The sequence below is a fragment of the Typha angustifolia genome, chromosome 11 (genome assembly GCF_048772165.1).
Source record: "Typha angustifolia cultivar Huaian chromosome 11, ASM4877216v1, whole genome shotgun sequence".
Classification (NCBI taxonomy): Eukaryota; Viridiplantae; Streptophyta; class Magnoliopsida; order Poales; family Typhaceae; genus Typha; species Typha angustifolia.
Genome location: NC_133249.1, coordinates 175150 through 188787, shown reverse-complemented (window position 1 = coordinate 188787; position 13638 = coordinate 175150). Strand labels below are relative to the sequence as shown.

The 13638-nt window shown below is 37.7% G+C and overlaps 3 protein-coding genes and 8 non-coding genes across 14 annotated transcripts; 1 reads left to right on the top strand and 10 right to left on the bottom strand.

The window, feature by feature from the left end:
- The first annotated feature begins 39 nt into the window (after positions 1 to 39).
- On the top strand, positions 40 to 4154 carry LOC140769711 (ras-related protein RIC1). Its single transcript, XM_073110541.1, has 8 exons — positions 40 to 220; positions 1629 to 1701; positions 2727 to 2774; positions 2881 to 2928; positions 3010 to 3081; positions 3168 to 3323; positions 3441 to 3544; positions 3757 to 4154. The coding sequence occupies exons 1-8, from the start codon at positions 207 to 209 to the stop codon at positions 3848 to 3850; spliced, it is 609 nt and encodes a 202-aa protein (XP_072966642.1). The 5' UTR covers positions 40 to 206; the 3' UTR covers positions 3851 to 4154.
- A 442-nt stretch (positions 4155 to 4596) lies between these two features.
- On the bottom strand, positions 4597 to 8326 carry LOC140769840 (large ribosomal subunit protein eL28y-like). 2 transcript variants are annotated; one of them, XM_073110723.1, is made up of 4 exons: positions 8230 to 8326; positions 7821 to 7973; positions 7559 to 7722; positions 4597 to 4904 (listed from the first exon to the last, which is right to left on the bottom strand). In XM_073110723.1, exons 2-4 carry the CDS (start codon positions 7966 to 7968, stop codon positions 4785 to 4787), a joined length of 432 nt encoding a protein of 143 aa, XP_072966824.1. In that variant the 5' UTR covers positions 7969 to 7973; positions 8230 to 8326; the 3' UTR covers positions 4597 to 4784. The 2 variants fall into 2 exon arrangements, with proteins under 2 accessions (XP_072966824.1, XP_072966826.1); XM_073110725.1 differs by having other exon boundaries at positions 8211 to 8315.
- LOC140771523 (small nucleolar RNA R24) lies at positions 5285 to 5377 on the bottom strand. Its single transcript, XR_012106177.1, has one exon. It is a non-coding gene; the product is annotated as a small nucleolar RNA R24 (small nucleolar RNA).
- LOC140771519 (small nucleolar RNA R24) lies at positions 5520 to 5612 on the bottom strand. Its single transcript, XR_012106173.1, has one exon. It is a non-coding gene; the product is annotated as a small nucleolar RNA R24 (small nucleolar RNA).
- LOC140771518 (small nucleolar RNA R24) lies at positions 5763 to 5855 on the bottom strand. Its single transcript, XR_012106172.1, has one exon. It is a non-coding gene; the product is annotated as a small nucleolar RNA R24 (small nucleolar RNA).
- LOC140771521 (small nucleolar RNA R24) lies at positions 6006 to 6098 on the bottom strand. Its single transcript, XR_012106176.1, has one exon. It is a non-coding gene; the product is annotated as a small nucleolar RNA R24 (small nucleolar RNA).
- On the bottom strand, positions 6249 to 6341 carry LOC140771520 (small nucleolar RNA R24). The gene has a single exon (XR_012106174.1). It is a non-coding gene; the product is annotated as a small nucleolar RNA R24 (small nucleolar RNA).
- On the bottom strand, positions 6487 to 6580 carry LOC140771541 (small nucleolar RNA R24). Its single transcript, XR_012106195.1, has one exon. It is a non-coding gene; the product is annotated as a small nucleolar RNA R24 (small nucleolar RNA).
- Positions 6722 to 6814, bottom strand: LOC140771517 (small nucleolar RNA R24). Its single transcript, XR_012106171.1, has one exon. It is a non-coding gene; the product is annotated as a small nucleolar RNA R24 (small nucleolar RNA).
- Positions 6960 to 7053, bottom strand: LOC140771542 (small nucleolar RNA R24). Its single transcript, XR_012106196.1, has one exon. It is a non-coding gene; the product is annotated as a small nucleolar RNA R24 (small nucleolar RNA).
- A 394-nt stretch (positions 8327 to 8720) lies between the features above and the next one.
- LOC140769828 (uncharacterized protein At1g51745-like) lies at positions 8721 to 13476 on the bottom strand. Of its 3 annotated transcripts, none has more exons than XM_073110705.1 (4): positions 13211 to 13476; positions 12826 to 13073; positions 10395 to 11449; positions 8721 to 10166 (listed from the first exon to the last, which is right to left on the bottom strand). In XM_073110705.1, exons 2-4 carry the CDS (start codon positions 12987 to 12989, stop codon positions 9001 to 9003), a joined length of 2385 nt encoding a protein of 794 aa, XP_072966806.1. In that variant the 5' UTR covers positions 12990 to 13073; positions 13211 to 13476; the 3' UTR covers positions 8721 to 9000. The 3 variants fall into 3 exon arrangements, with proteins under 3 accessions (XP_072966806.1, XP_072966807.1, XP_072966808.1); XM_073110706.1 differs by having other exon boundaries at positions 13310 to 13476; XM_073110707.1 differs by lacking the exon at positions 13211 to 13476 and having other exon boundaries at positions 10395 to 11542; positions 12826 to 12963.
- Positions 13477 to 13638: the final 162 nt, after the last annotated feature.

Below are 13638 nucleotides of genomic sequence, written 5' to 3'. Positions count from 1 at the left end.
TGACGAAGCATTCGAGGAGACTTGACCTATTTATTGAATATTTAATTGTTATAGTGAGACCAGACCCTCCCTCTTTTATATAAAAAAGGCCAGACATCTCTTCTCCTCTCCTCTCCTCTCCTCTGCCCTTGTTCGGATTCTCCATCCTTCTCGCTCGCTAATCGTGAGGGTTCGAACAATTCTTCTAATCCAGCTTCGCCCCCGCCATGAATCCAGAATAGTGAGCTTCCTTTCCTCTTCTTATTACATCTCCGATCGCTTTCGATCACCTAGGGTTTTCATTTGCTAGCTGTTATTTGCCCGATTCGTCTCGTCTTTGATCGATTTGTAGCTGCATGTTTGTTTGTTTGTTTTTTCCCATCCGATCGTTTCTCTAGATCTTGCTATCACTTTCCCTCGTTTTCCCCAAATTTTTCTATGTTGCCATTCTTTGTTTGCTCTTATGGGGGTTCCTGCGATTGTGAGTCGACTAGTTACTCTCTATAAGAGCTTGATGCGATTGCGATATTCTTGACTATTTTCTGATGGCTTGAAGTAATTTGATTGTAGCGTTTCGAGGAGCATAGCATTATCTTTTACTACCTAGAAGATGCATGGTTCAAAGTAGATCTGTAAACTTAAAGTCGATGCAGATGCTATTCTTAGTTTCTTACTGTACGAGTATAGCCAGCAATTTGGTCATCTGTTTACGTCTTTTACCTGAGAAAATTATGAAGTGCTGAAGTGATTGTAGGATCATTTCCCGAGCTATCTTGATGCTTTTTTTTTGGTAAATCACAGTGTAGGCCCATTGTGGCAACTTATTATCACTTGTTCATGAGCCTAACGATTAGTTCTAGGTTGTTTTTTTTAACTTTACAAAGTATATCAGTTATGCATTTCACATGTTAAAGATTCTAGGACTTGGGGAATAGTATGAGAGCTCAAATCACTATGAGAGTCCTTCTGTATTCAAGTTATAATTCTAATCACCTTCTTGTCTACAACAGTACCTTGCCATAGATGAACTTTATTTCCTTTGAGGCCAGTAATTGATTAGCACAAAACTAGTATGATTCCAGTACCTGGATGATTGAACTTGTTTATTATGTTTGATTATCAAACAAGTATATCTTTAAGGCAAACAACTTTGTCATCATGATTGCAATTCCTCGTATGAGCCTTGAAAGTTCGTATCATAAGTAGCTTTAGAGACACAAGAATGAAAATATATTATGCAATTTCAATTTTCTCTTTGTGAGTTTTAGGAAAATGCACTTTAGAGCATTTCTTAATCATGTTTTTTGGACATTCTGCAACTAAAATGTTGTCAGGATATTCGTCTTGTCTATGGATGGTTCTGTTTTCTATGCTCTATGTTGCTCTATTTTAGTCGATTCTTTTGTTTTCCTTTTGATTTGCTATGCTGATGTGAATATCTTTTCATACTTTGCCTTGATAAATCTGTGATTATTTTTCCGGTATACTCTTGCTTAATTATGTGTTTTTTCACAAAGTACTTGAAATACTCCAATATAATTCTTTATTTAATTTTCGTATCGGGGATATTCTATGGCATTTTATGTTAATATTTTTGTAATAATTTAAGTTTTTTGCTCACACCTCTGACAATTTTTTGTTTCTTGTAGTGACTACCTTTTCAAGTTGCTACTTATTGGAGATTCTGGAGTTGGAAAGTCATGTCTTCTATTAAGATTTGCGGTGCAAACCCCTCCTCCTTACTGTCACTTCAATTTCCCAAGAACTCTTTCTGTTTTCACATTTTATTGTCTTAAGAACATTTCAGCTCCCTATCCTTTTGTTTAGTATAATTGATCTACTTCTAACACATTCACAAACATTTATAAGCAATCATTTTGTGAAACATCAACCAAGAAGGTTGGGACATAATGGGAATAATTTCTTATAGTTCTTTTCTGTTGATTTACATTTGAAGCTCTTATTTGCAGATCATTCTGTGGTAAGATGGAAATTTTTTGAGTGCATATTGTGGCATTTCAGTCCAGGCACCCTTAGTCTAAGAAATATCGTTCTTCATTTTAATTCATTCATGGAGACTTTTTATACTTTAGTTTTTTCTTCCTTTTGAAATCTTATTGGCTATGGAAATATATATATATATATATATATATATATATATTGGTGGAAGAAAATCAGGGAATGTGGCATTTATTTTCGTACTTGCATATAAGTAAATAAGGGCTCAAAATGACCTGTTGGTCATCTAACCTTTAGATCTACGTAATTGGATTGGGGTATCATTTTTATTACTGATTTGTTAGACTTGCTAGTTGCTACCATCCAGCTTAGCAGGCAGAAACATTCTCCTGTGGGAATACTCTGAAGTGACAACACCTCAATTGGATAATAATATCTTATTGCTAGTTCTTTGAAATGATGGTGATGTATTGACAAGTTCCCATTTGCAGGAAATAATATTGCATTTTAAGATGCTTTGCCTCACCTTGCATTCATGCCATTTCTTACCTGGAACACCTAGATATCAGTAACTGAATTTTTTAGAAAAAATCCTTGAAAGAAAAGCTCCAATAATGGACTTATAGAACCTCAGTAACAGGAACAATCACTTGGTGATAATGGAATTTGGGTTCTGTTTTGCAGTGCTTATATCAGGATCTTGTCTAGTTATTTAATTTGTTGATCTCTATGTGTTCCTCTACATGAGATATATGTGGTGGAGGCTTATGTTCTCACTCTATGTGTAGGATGATTCATATCTAGAGAGCTATATCAGTACCATTGGTGTTGACTTTGTAAGTATATCAGCAATCCCGACATTGTCTCTCTCTCTCTCTCTCTCCCTCTCTCTCTCTCTCTCTCTCTCTCTCTCTCTCTCTCTCATTTTCTTTCATCTTATAGAAAATTCGCACAGTGGAACAGGACGGAAAAACTATAAAGCTTCAAATTGTAAGTCACATCTTTGCTTAAGATTATGATCAAGTTATATGTAATGTTAAAATGTGATGTTCACTTTTCTTTTCTTTGCAGTGGGATACTGCTGGACAAGAGCGTTTTAGGACAATCACAAGTAGCTACTATCGTGGTGCCCATGGCATAATTGTGAGCTCTCAACATGGACTTTGTTATCTAGTTCTATTTTTTGTTAATTGTATGCATTCTGACTTGATAGTCCATCTTTGTTGTAGGTTGTTTATGATGTTACGGATCAGGAAAGTTTCAACAATGTCAAGCAATGGCTGAATGAGATTGATAGGTATGCTAGTGAAAATGTGAACAAGCTTTTGGTCGGAAATAAATGTGATCTGTCTGCTAATAGAGCAGTCTCCTATGAAACTGGCAAGGTAATTTGTTCGCAACTTTCGTTGTTTTACTTATGCTTGCTGGAAATATCAATATACACTATGTTGACTTCTCTAAGATTCTCTTAGGTAACATTACTCAAATTTGACTCTTAACAGGCATTTGCTGATGAGATTGGGATACCGTTCTTGGAGACCAGTGCCAAGGATTCTACCAACGTGGAGAAGGCATTCATGACCATGGCAGCAGAGATAAAGAACAGGTAAGCTGCCATTTGCTTTTAGATTTGTCAGGGTAGAATCCAAAGGACATGCTTCCTAGTTTTTTTTAATATATCTTTGGTTGTTGTACAGTTGTACTGTCTTAGAAGCATGTCAAAGATATAACCGGATATGTAGTCATTTGTGAATTGTCATGCTCGTTTTACATTCTTGTTACCTTTTCAACTGAACACCGTGATGAACATGGTTGTAGGATGGCGAGTCAACCAGCCATGAATACCAACAGACCTGCCACCGTGCAGATGCGAGGTCAACCAGTTGCACAGAAAAGCAGCTGCTGCTCTTGATACAGCTTCTGCTGAGCCACATGTCAATCCGTGGAAATGCTCCTGTTGCTCCATGGAATTTTCGGTGCTCAAAGCAATTGCATCCGTTGTGTATAAACTAAAACCTTTTAGACTATTCAGGATTTACTGTGGATTTAAACATATAAGCCAACTGGTTTGAATGCAAGGCAAGAAGAATCGTTGTTTAACAGGTTATTGAAAACGACGTAGTTGATTACTGTGTCATGCAATTAGGTTGTCCACTCTGAAGTATTTTATTCTCTGAAGGTGATGATTAATACCAATACCATCTTTGTTAGTGGAATGATAGCTCTTTTAAATTCAATTTGCTTTAACTGAAATTATTGTTCCCTATTGAATTTCAGTACTGAAAGCAGCTGTTGCTTTATGAATATATACTGCGCCCTTTTCCTCCCTGCCCCGGTGAACATTGAAATATCCGAAATGGTAGCCATTTGTCCCATTCAGTAGCATTCTTCAAATTACCTAGCCAGGGTGTAACAATACGTTGCCAATGCAATGGTTTACTGAAAAACTTATCCGAACTGTAAAACATATGCGGCCTCACCTTCATACGTAAAATACATGCCCCAATCGTCGTGCTACATTCACTGACGAACTGAGAGGAGACTTTCACTTAATGTGAACGAACCTTTAAGACTAAAAATTGAAATAATATTTCAATCTTTCGGTTCCATGATAAGAGAATAAGACAGTTACCCATCATTACGCTTCAACAACTAATCTGTCAAAAATACTATATAAAAACTACATTATCAAAATCTTTTGAAAATAACACAGGAAGGATATTAAAAAAATAAAATAGTCTTAAACTTCCACAGGGACACAAGTAAATCGCCTTAGGATGAAATGACAGACAAAGTAAAGAAACTTCTGGAGACCACCATTGACTAATCTTATGTCCTATTATAGTTTAAGCCTGCCTGTTCCTCTTCTTCGCACCAGACTTGGAAACCTTAAGGCTACGATGTACAGCACTTAGCCTTGCAAGAGCTGCTTTGGTCAGATCTGGCCTGTAGTAGTTGTCGGTAACCTGTAGGTGAGAAAAATGACACCATTAGATAATTCCAGCATACAAATATGAACATGCAACAACTCTTTAATGCATAATACACATTCTAGAAAGAACAGTTAAAACTTCTGGTTGTGGTTCAAATGGAATCAAAGGGGGGTAGTACCTCAGGAAAGAAATGCAAAGTGAAATTTACACCGATCAGAAGATATGAAAAATCATTGAGTAGTTGTGATTAAGTGTGCCATCGATGAGGTTAGCAAAAGCAGGAATTTGAAGAAGCAGAGAGGAGATTGATCAAAAACCTTGAAAGTATAGTACTTGCAAAATACAATTGCCTATCAAAAGGTGATACAAACAAATTGAAATTCATCCAATATGCTTTTTAGAATTTCAAAAACACAGGTCATAAGACAAGTGTAACAAGTGTATTTCATTCAAGATCCTATCAGCTGAAGGCATCTCCTTACATGTTAACAACTCATCGTAGCATGATAAAATATGAAAAGCAGATGGAGCAGATGGGACATTTATGTACATTTGCACCAAATCTTCAGTTATTAAAAACAAACTTGTATTTATCTGAAAAACTTGCAGGAAGAAATAGTTTTAAATAATTAGATTTTGACGTCTGATACAGCTCAGAAGCCAAGCGTAACAAGTGTATTTCACCAAAGACCCTATCAGCTGAAGGTATCTCCTTACATGTTAACAGCTCATCATAGCATGATCATTTTTGAGGAAGCAGATGGGACATTAATGTATACTTGCAACAAATCTTCGACTATGGAAAGAATTATAAACAAACTCTCGCACTCATCCAAAAGCCGTGCAGGAAAAAGTGAGGTTTAAACAATTATATCTTAAATTCCAAAAGCACAGACTCAGAAGCCAAGCGTAACAAGTGTATTTCACTGAAGATCCTATCAGCTGAAGGGATCTTCTTACATGTTAACAGCTCATCATAGCATGATAAAACTTGAGGAAGCAGATGGGACATTAATGTATACTTGCAACAAATCTTCGACTATGGAAAGAATTATAAACTAACTCTCGCACTCATCCAAAAGCCGTGCAGGAAAAAGTGAGGTTTAAACAATTATATCTTAAATTCCAAAAGCGCAGACTCAGAAGCCAAGCGTAACAAGTGTATTTCACTGAAGATCCTATCAGCTGAAGGGATCTCCTTACATGTTAACAGCTCATCATAGCATGATAAAATTTGAGGAAGCAGATGGGACATTAATGTATACTTGCAACAAATCTTCGACTATGGAAAGAATTATAAACTAACTCTCGCACTCATCCAAAAGCCTTGCAGGAAAAAGTGAGGTTTAAACAATTATAATTTAAATTCCAAAAGCACAGACTCAGAAGCCAAGCGTAACAAGTGTATTTCACTGAAGATCCTATCAGCTGAAGGGATCTCCTTACATGTTAACAGCTCATCATAGCATGATAAAACTTGAGGAAGCAGATGGGACATTAATGTACACTTGCAACAAATCTTTGACTATGAAAAGTAACTATAAACAAACTCATATTCATCCAAAAACCTTGCAGGAAGAAAGGTTTAAACAATAATATTTTGAAACCCAAAAACACAGCTCAGAAGCCAAGCGTAACAAAATATATTTCATTGAAGAACCCATCTGTTGAAAGGATCTTCTTATATGTTAGCAGCTCATCATAGCATGAACATTTTTGAGGAAGCAGATGGGACATCAATGTATACTTGCAACAAATCTTCAACTATGAATTATAAACAAACTCACACTCATCCAAAAGCCTTGCAAGAAAAAAGAGGTTTAAACAATTATATTTTAAATTCCAAAAACACAGCTCAGAAGCCAAGCGTAACAAGTGTATTTCACTGAAGATCCTATCAGCTGAAGGGATCTCCTTACATGTTAACAGCTCATCATAGCATGATAAAACTTGAGGAAACAGATGGGACATTAATGTACACTTGCAATAAATCTTTAACTATGAAAAGTTACTATAAACAAACTCATATTCATCAAAAAACCTTGCAGGAAGGAAGGTTTAAACAATAATATTTTGAAGCCCGAAAACAAAGCTCAGAAGCCAAGCGTAACAAAACATATTTCATTGAAGACCCCATCTGTTGAAAGGATCTTCTTACATGTTAGCAGCTCATCATAGCAGGGTTTTCTGAACACATGCAAATATTTGAAAAGGAAACCCATCTAATAATACTTCAACAAGATCGATACTGAATTGAATTACATAAACAGCATCTACTGAAAGGAAAGGGAAAACAAGAAGAGAGAGCATCCCCATGTCACATAACATGGGCCAATTAGGCAGGTGGTCAATTGGGAAGTACCAAAGGTGCATTTAAAATGTTAAGTTTTTAGTCTATAAGAGTAGCGGGCATCTTTCCCCATTTAATGAGATTCCTTCACAATATATGCAGTATATACTATATTGATTGTGCCAATACTTATATGAAATGGAAAAAAACTCTGACCCAGCAGCCATCACCCTATATGCTGGCTTCATCCAATGTTCATTTATTTGTCGACAGCAGAAATGTTCAGCTCAAAACTAATTTATCAACACGGACTCATCACAAGAAAATATAGACATCCATCCAGAAAACCCCAAAGAAAAGCAACAATTAACATTTTTGAGGTTTCCAATGCTGATACCTGGTTCTTCACTGCCTTGGCCATTTTGCGGAATTCCTTCTTCATGACGGACTTGTGATACAGACTAAAAGGTTTGTTCTGCTTCTTCGTCTTAGTTGTGGCGAGAACCACAGAGAGGTCTTTTCCTCCGGCCTGAATGGTCACCGTCTTTTTGTTCGCCAAACCTATAGATTTTTCAGATTGGACGTCATGAAACGTTGATACAACAAAATTGGAACCAAACATGGCAAAGATTAAATAAAAAAAATTCAAATTCTTTTACCAGAATACTTGTACGAGTTGACATTATAGAGATTGTTCGGCTCTTTGCTGAACTGAACCATGGCGTTGCCGTTACCAAACTGCTTGACGAGGAAAGCGTTATTCTTCTTCACGATCTCCCAGATGAGTGGGCTAGGGACGGTAGCCATCTCGACTGCAGCAAGTTAGCAATCAGATTACAGGAGAACGGATACATCACAACAACGGACACGAATAAACGTAAAAGGAGAGTGTTCCAATCGATTTGATCTCAGATCAAGCAAGAACGGATCGAAACACCGAGCAGAGGAGATCAATGAAACAACTCAAAGTGCTGAAGAACTACTACAGCCGGTAGCACAACTAATATCGCCTAAAAAACGAAGAGAGAAGAGGGGGAAAAAAAGAAGACCTAGAGTTTGATCTTTTACCGAAGTGGAGGCGACGAAAGGATCACCTTTCTTCTCGTCTCCGGCAGCGTGCGAGGGCTCGAAGAACACCAGATCACCTCTTTTTATAGCCCAGCTGAAAGGAAAAAAAAACCCTAAAGATTTGCCAGACTACTTAATCGAGTAGAATGACGAGAATAACCCTGGGCAAGCTGGTATGGGCCAAAGGCCCACTGGATATTTGGGCCGGGGGCTCTCAGCTATATTTATGTGGCGATGATGATATGATATAGAAAACGCTTAAATATGGACTACTAATATCTTGCTTAGTATTTTTTTCCTCACCTTTTAAAGCATATCCATCAGTCCCGCTAGCAGATTCAAAATCAATAAACTCACGGAATTTTCTATTATATATCACTCAAAACTATGTAAATAAATGTAATGGAATTTTATATATATCACGAACATAGAGTAAGTTTACAAATCTAAGCTGAACAAAAGAGAGATTTTAGTACTTGTTAATATATCAAACTTTTATATCGCCTAGCCAGGAAAGCTTACTTCCACATCATAAAAGCTTTTGGAAGACATCAAACTAGGCTCTCCGTCCAAGCAATGAAAGGTGTAAAAAGAACAGCAATTCCCTACTTCAAATGGTGGAAACAAGCTGACACAGAAGATATAAAAATATACCATCATTAACATCGGGGAAAGATTTACAGCACAAACAACTACGAAATTCCAAGGGAGACACTACATCAGTTGAGACAATTTTGAAGAATTTTTTTGCCTAAATATCCTTTAAGTTCACTAGCATTTGACAGGACAGCTTAATGCCTCGTTGATTCTACTGAAAACAAGTCTGAGTGGGATACTTGCAATAGCAGGTCCACCCTTCTTTTGCACCACTGGTTTTCCATCTTCTTCCCTCTCTCTCCAATCAACAGTTATTGACGATAACCTTCGAATTTTTCTGGGAGAAGAACCTGATTTCTTATCTTGTGAAGATTTCTTTTTAAAAGACGCTTTGGCAATTTTCTGAACAGAGTTGCTTCCTCTAACACTGAAGTTTGATTGGGCTGCAGTTGGCTGACACTTATATATCATACCCATTCTTTTTAGCATTCGGCCACAATTACTGGTAGCAGGTTGATTATCATTTTTACACACCAGTGAATGACAAAATCCATCCGACAGAACCTCAACAGAAACAGGATGACCTACAATGGCTTTACCATTCAGTTTACTCATGAGAGAAACAAGCGGTACATGCAGACCCTGATAACTCCCTTGCACACATAAATCAATATCATAGAAAGTGGAACCTACAGACATGCTATCCAGATGCTCCAAAACCTGGTATTTACTACAAATTGTATGATGAACTTGCTGGTATGGCAGTGACCGCTTGAGCATACTGTTGATAGGCAACTCTACTGCAAATGATGCTCCCTTATCCTTTGATCGTGATAACGAGTTAGATAGCTTGTTTACAGCTTCAGATGACTCGTCATGTTCTAGTTCACTGGAAGAGCTCTGACCAACAACACTTGAACAAGCCAAATCGGTAGGCTTTGTCGCCACTTGGGAAAAGTCGCCTAGTTCTGATAGCGACTTAGATTTTACCAAAATACTATGCTTCTCACATTCCAGGGACTCATCAAAAGGACCATTACAGATTTTAGTGTCAAAGCTGCATGCATTGGTTCGCTCACCCCCAACAAGAAAGCTTTCTGAAGAAGTATTTTTAATTGATATCATAGTAGTTGATATATTATTTTCCTGCTTCAAGGCACTTCTCTTCATCCTCTGATCATCTTGATTAGCTAGAGCTGCAGAGCAAATGGAACCACTCTCACCGAGCCCTTCAATATACTGTAAATTTACTCCATCTTGGCTACCATGCTTGTATTTGTTCTCAGCTGCAAAGGACTGATGCTCTCTAGATGCATAAATTTCCACCATGTGTGTAAAATCTGGCAAAAATTAGCTGCAAATCAGCAAGATATGATATACGAAACCTAAGGACACATCAATCTGTTGTAAGAATAGGAGAACAAATTTAATGTTACAATTGAATATAAGATCATAACAAAACTATTTAAATATATTTACGCGACACTAAATTTCTTTGAGACAATTAAGCAGCTTCACTTGGAAAATGAACATCATATAGCATATAAAAGAGAAGTTTACAAGCCTACCTCCATCTATAATATCTCCCGTAACAAGAGGAACGTTAAAGAAGCTATCTGAACAATCATTGTCAACAAACTCAGACATGCTAGAAAGTTCAGAGTCCATTTCAGAGTGAGAATGGATGCCATGGTTTACAGCAGTACAGGTCTTCCCACATAAAGCCTCCTCCCAGGAAGTGCCTGAACAATCAGGACTGGTAACAGTGCCTGTTGGATACTCTGCCTTCTTGAAGGTTGTTTTGAATGCCCTATCTTGTTCAGCACTCTGTCCTGAAAATGAACCAGTCCAATGACCATATGATGGAATTATAACTCTGGTACCCTTGCATAGCTCAGCTAGAGGGCGGCAATGGTGCTTCCTTTTCAAATTCTCATAAGCTTGGGTCAGATCAGATCGTTTTCTTTTCAGAGATGAGCATAACTGTTTGCTGCTGTTTAATCGACTGGAGCTTGATAAACCACAAGCAACTTTCAGCCCACTGGGTGGAGCTGTATCAAATGGCGTCGGCTCCTGAGACTCTTGTCTGCAGACATCTATACTTTTCTTCATTTTAGATACCATCTCTGATTCTATTTCCTGAAGATCCTTCATATGCTTTATTCCCTGACTTGCATCATCCTCAAAATCATTCTGGCTATTCAATCTCCTTTTTGACATAAAATGCATGCCAGTAGTAGTTGGATTATTCAGTTGTTCAAATGATACCGCAGATTGAGACAACTCCTGAACTGAGTTCTCTTCAAGTATGCTAAGCTTCCTGGCAGCATGACCAGGTTTTCTGTTGGCCCCACGCGTGTTTCTCAATCGCATGGACAACGCGCTGCAATAAGTGCCCCTTAAATTGTTCATCTCTACACCAATCTCATTCTCCTCGAAAACATGAGCCTTTTCTAGTTCAAGGGCATGAAGAATAGCGTCTTCTTTGTGAACGTATATCCCTTCATTGGATGATTTTTTATTTGTACGAATGGCAGAAGCCTTGGCCTTTTCTATGCACTCATCAAACTCACCGCAGCGGAATGCTTTGATGCGCTTGGACTTTTCAAGGTTATACCAATCACTGATTGTAAGTAGACCAGCAGTCAGATGAAATTTTACTGGCTATGCAGCATCAAAGTACAAGATTTGAGGGCAAATGAAAGTCGGAGCAGAACTTATGAGCAGCCAATAGTGTTCAAGAACATGTGGACAGTTCAAACTCAAAAATTAATAGGAAGGGAGTAACTCTTTGAAAGATGATTTACATGTTAAGTAGACCATTGGAGAAAAAACGAATTACATGTTTCCACTACAAATATGCACAATATGAGACAGCTCATACTACATGGAATTGAAACAAAGAGCAGAGTGAGGATACCCAATAGCAAGATTGTAAATGACATCATGACATGACATGGCATCTTAAAATATTAATATTGTGTCGGAGGCAATAGGATGAAAATTAAAAAAGTGGCAACTTTCAAAAGATTCAATACAAATATTTAAGGATAATAAAAAAGATAAAGATGTGAAATGACGAACAAAGATCCATGCATCCTCACTACTTAATATGGAAATAGACATGGTGACCAATGCTTACAAACTATCATTATTTAGAGTAGAGAGAAAAAGACTAAATCAAGGTACTTGTTATTTTTCAAAAGGAAATAATACTTTAAAAGATTGCAAATTTCACTTCAAGAAAATAAGTTCTAGTTTTGTTTCCTATGCAAAAAAAATTTTGACATTCTTTTAACAAATTATCTCTAGATGGAAGCTTTTTAAATTCTAAGACCATCCTAAATATAAGATGTTGAAAGATTTCATTAGTGACACCTAAAGGGAACAATACCATGAGCCTTGTATAATTTCTCTGTGGACACTCTCCAAGTTGTCCTGTGAACTTGTCCTGGATAGAAATTGTCAAGATAATTTGGGTGACCCAGGTATTTTGATGGTTTCCTGTTATCTGGGACTACTAACCCACCACATTGTTCAAGAATTGCGGTGGTCAAATGAAAGCTCACATTGTGAGATTGGAAAGAAAGGAAAAAAATCATTTCTCCCTGCCTCTCTCCCTAACTAGAAAAACAACTCGCCTTGGGTCCTCGCATTTCATCTCAACAACACCAACCATTTGAAAGAACAAACAACATAAAAGGATTCAAAGTAAGCTACTAAGATATGTCCACCCTAGTAAAGATACCAAAGTGAATAAAAGGAACTCATAATGACAGTAGTATGATCCATCTCATCAATCAATGTATATAATTCACTGTTCTGACAGAGCAATCTTTTTTCCCAGGACAAAAATTATCAACTCATCTTTGCATTTATCTTAGAAACAACACTATGAGCAACAATAAAAACCTCAAAATTAAGCATTGACAGCATACCAAGTGAACGTATGAATAGAGGAAATGAGGACGATATTGAAGGGAAAGAGAGCACACTCACATGTTCCCATCTTCTCTTCCGAGAAGCTTAACAGGAGTCCCCACTCTCCGGCTATTCGAACGTTTCGCTGACATCTCCTCCGGTCCAAGTATCCTGCCGGGCCACCACGATCCATTCGGGCGGCGGACCCAAACCAATCTACCAACTGACGCATCGATGCTCATCAAGCCCTGTCTCCGCAACAACTACCCATCAACTACTACTGGTTCCCACTTCCCACCCCAACTGCTCGAGGATAAAGCCTTGGCCTTCCCGTGCGCAAGAAAGCAAAGATATCCAAGTAAGAAAGAGTGAAGTTTCAAGCGAGACTTCAAAGAATTCGTAGAAAAGATCGGCGCACAAATTAGTGATGACAGAAGGAAACGCACGGACAGTATGAACTTACGGAGAAACGAGCTTAAATCTTGAGCGATAAATTTTTTATTAAAAAAAAAAAAAAGATTTTAAGGGGAGGGGGAGAGACTAGAGAGAGATACGACTATACGAGCGTGTGGAAGAGAGTAGAGATATGCGCCTCCCGTGGAACAAAGCAGGTGAGAGAGAGAAGGCGGGCTTGGTTGGGGGGGTTAGGAGTGGGATGGACTCCATTGTCCATGAAAATATTTAGACAGAGAGTGTAGAAGAAAAATGGATGAAGGGGGTAGGAATAGGAAAATAAAAAGGGGGAAAAGGGACGGAGAGATGTAAAATCTTGCGATTTGTTTTTATAATCTTTTGTTTGTGTCTGTCCACCTTCACCTTCTTTTGGTTTATATCTGCCTTACCGCAGATGAAACAGTTCAACTCAACATGTGAGTAGTGATGACTTTCAAA

Excerpts from the sequence above, each read along its gene's own strand:
- LOC140769711 (XM_073110541.1), top strand. Across the intron at positions 1,702-2,726 it reads GTCTTCTATTAAGATTTGCG|GATGATTCATATCTAGAGAG; the intron begins GTGCAAACCCCT and ends CTCTATGTGTAG. Across the intron at positions 3,545-3,756 it reads GCAGCAGAGATAAAGAACAG|GATGGCGAGTCAACCAGCCA; the intron begins GTAAGCTGCCAT and ends ACATGGTTGTAG.
- LOC140769840 (XM_073110723.1), bottom strand. The coding sequence starts at position 7,968 with ATGGCTACCGTCCCTAGCCCACTCATCTGGGAGATCGTGAAGAAGAAT. Across the intron at positions 7,723-7,820 it reads CAACTCGTACAAGTATTCTG|GTTTGGCGAACAAAAAGACG; the intron begins GTAAAAGAATTT and ends AAAAATCTATAG. Across the intron at positions 4,905-7,558 it reads CCAAGGCAGTGAAGAACCAG|GTTACCGACAACTACTACAG; the intron begins GTATCAGCATTG and ends TCTCACCTACAG.
- LOC140769828 (XM_073110705.1), bottom strand. The coding sequence starts at position 12,989 with ATGAGCATCGATGCGTCAGTTGGTAGATTGGTTTGGGTCCGCCGCCCG. Across the intron at positions 11,450-12,825 it reads GGAAGAGAAGATGGGAACAT|TGATTGGTATAACCTTGAAA; the intron begins GTGAGTGTGCTC and ends ACTTACAATCAG. Across the intron at positions 10,167-10,394 it reads GGGAGATATTATAGATGGAG|ATTTTACACACATGGTGGAA; the intron begins GTAGGCTTGTAA and ends AATTTTTGCCAG.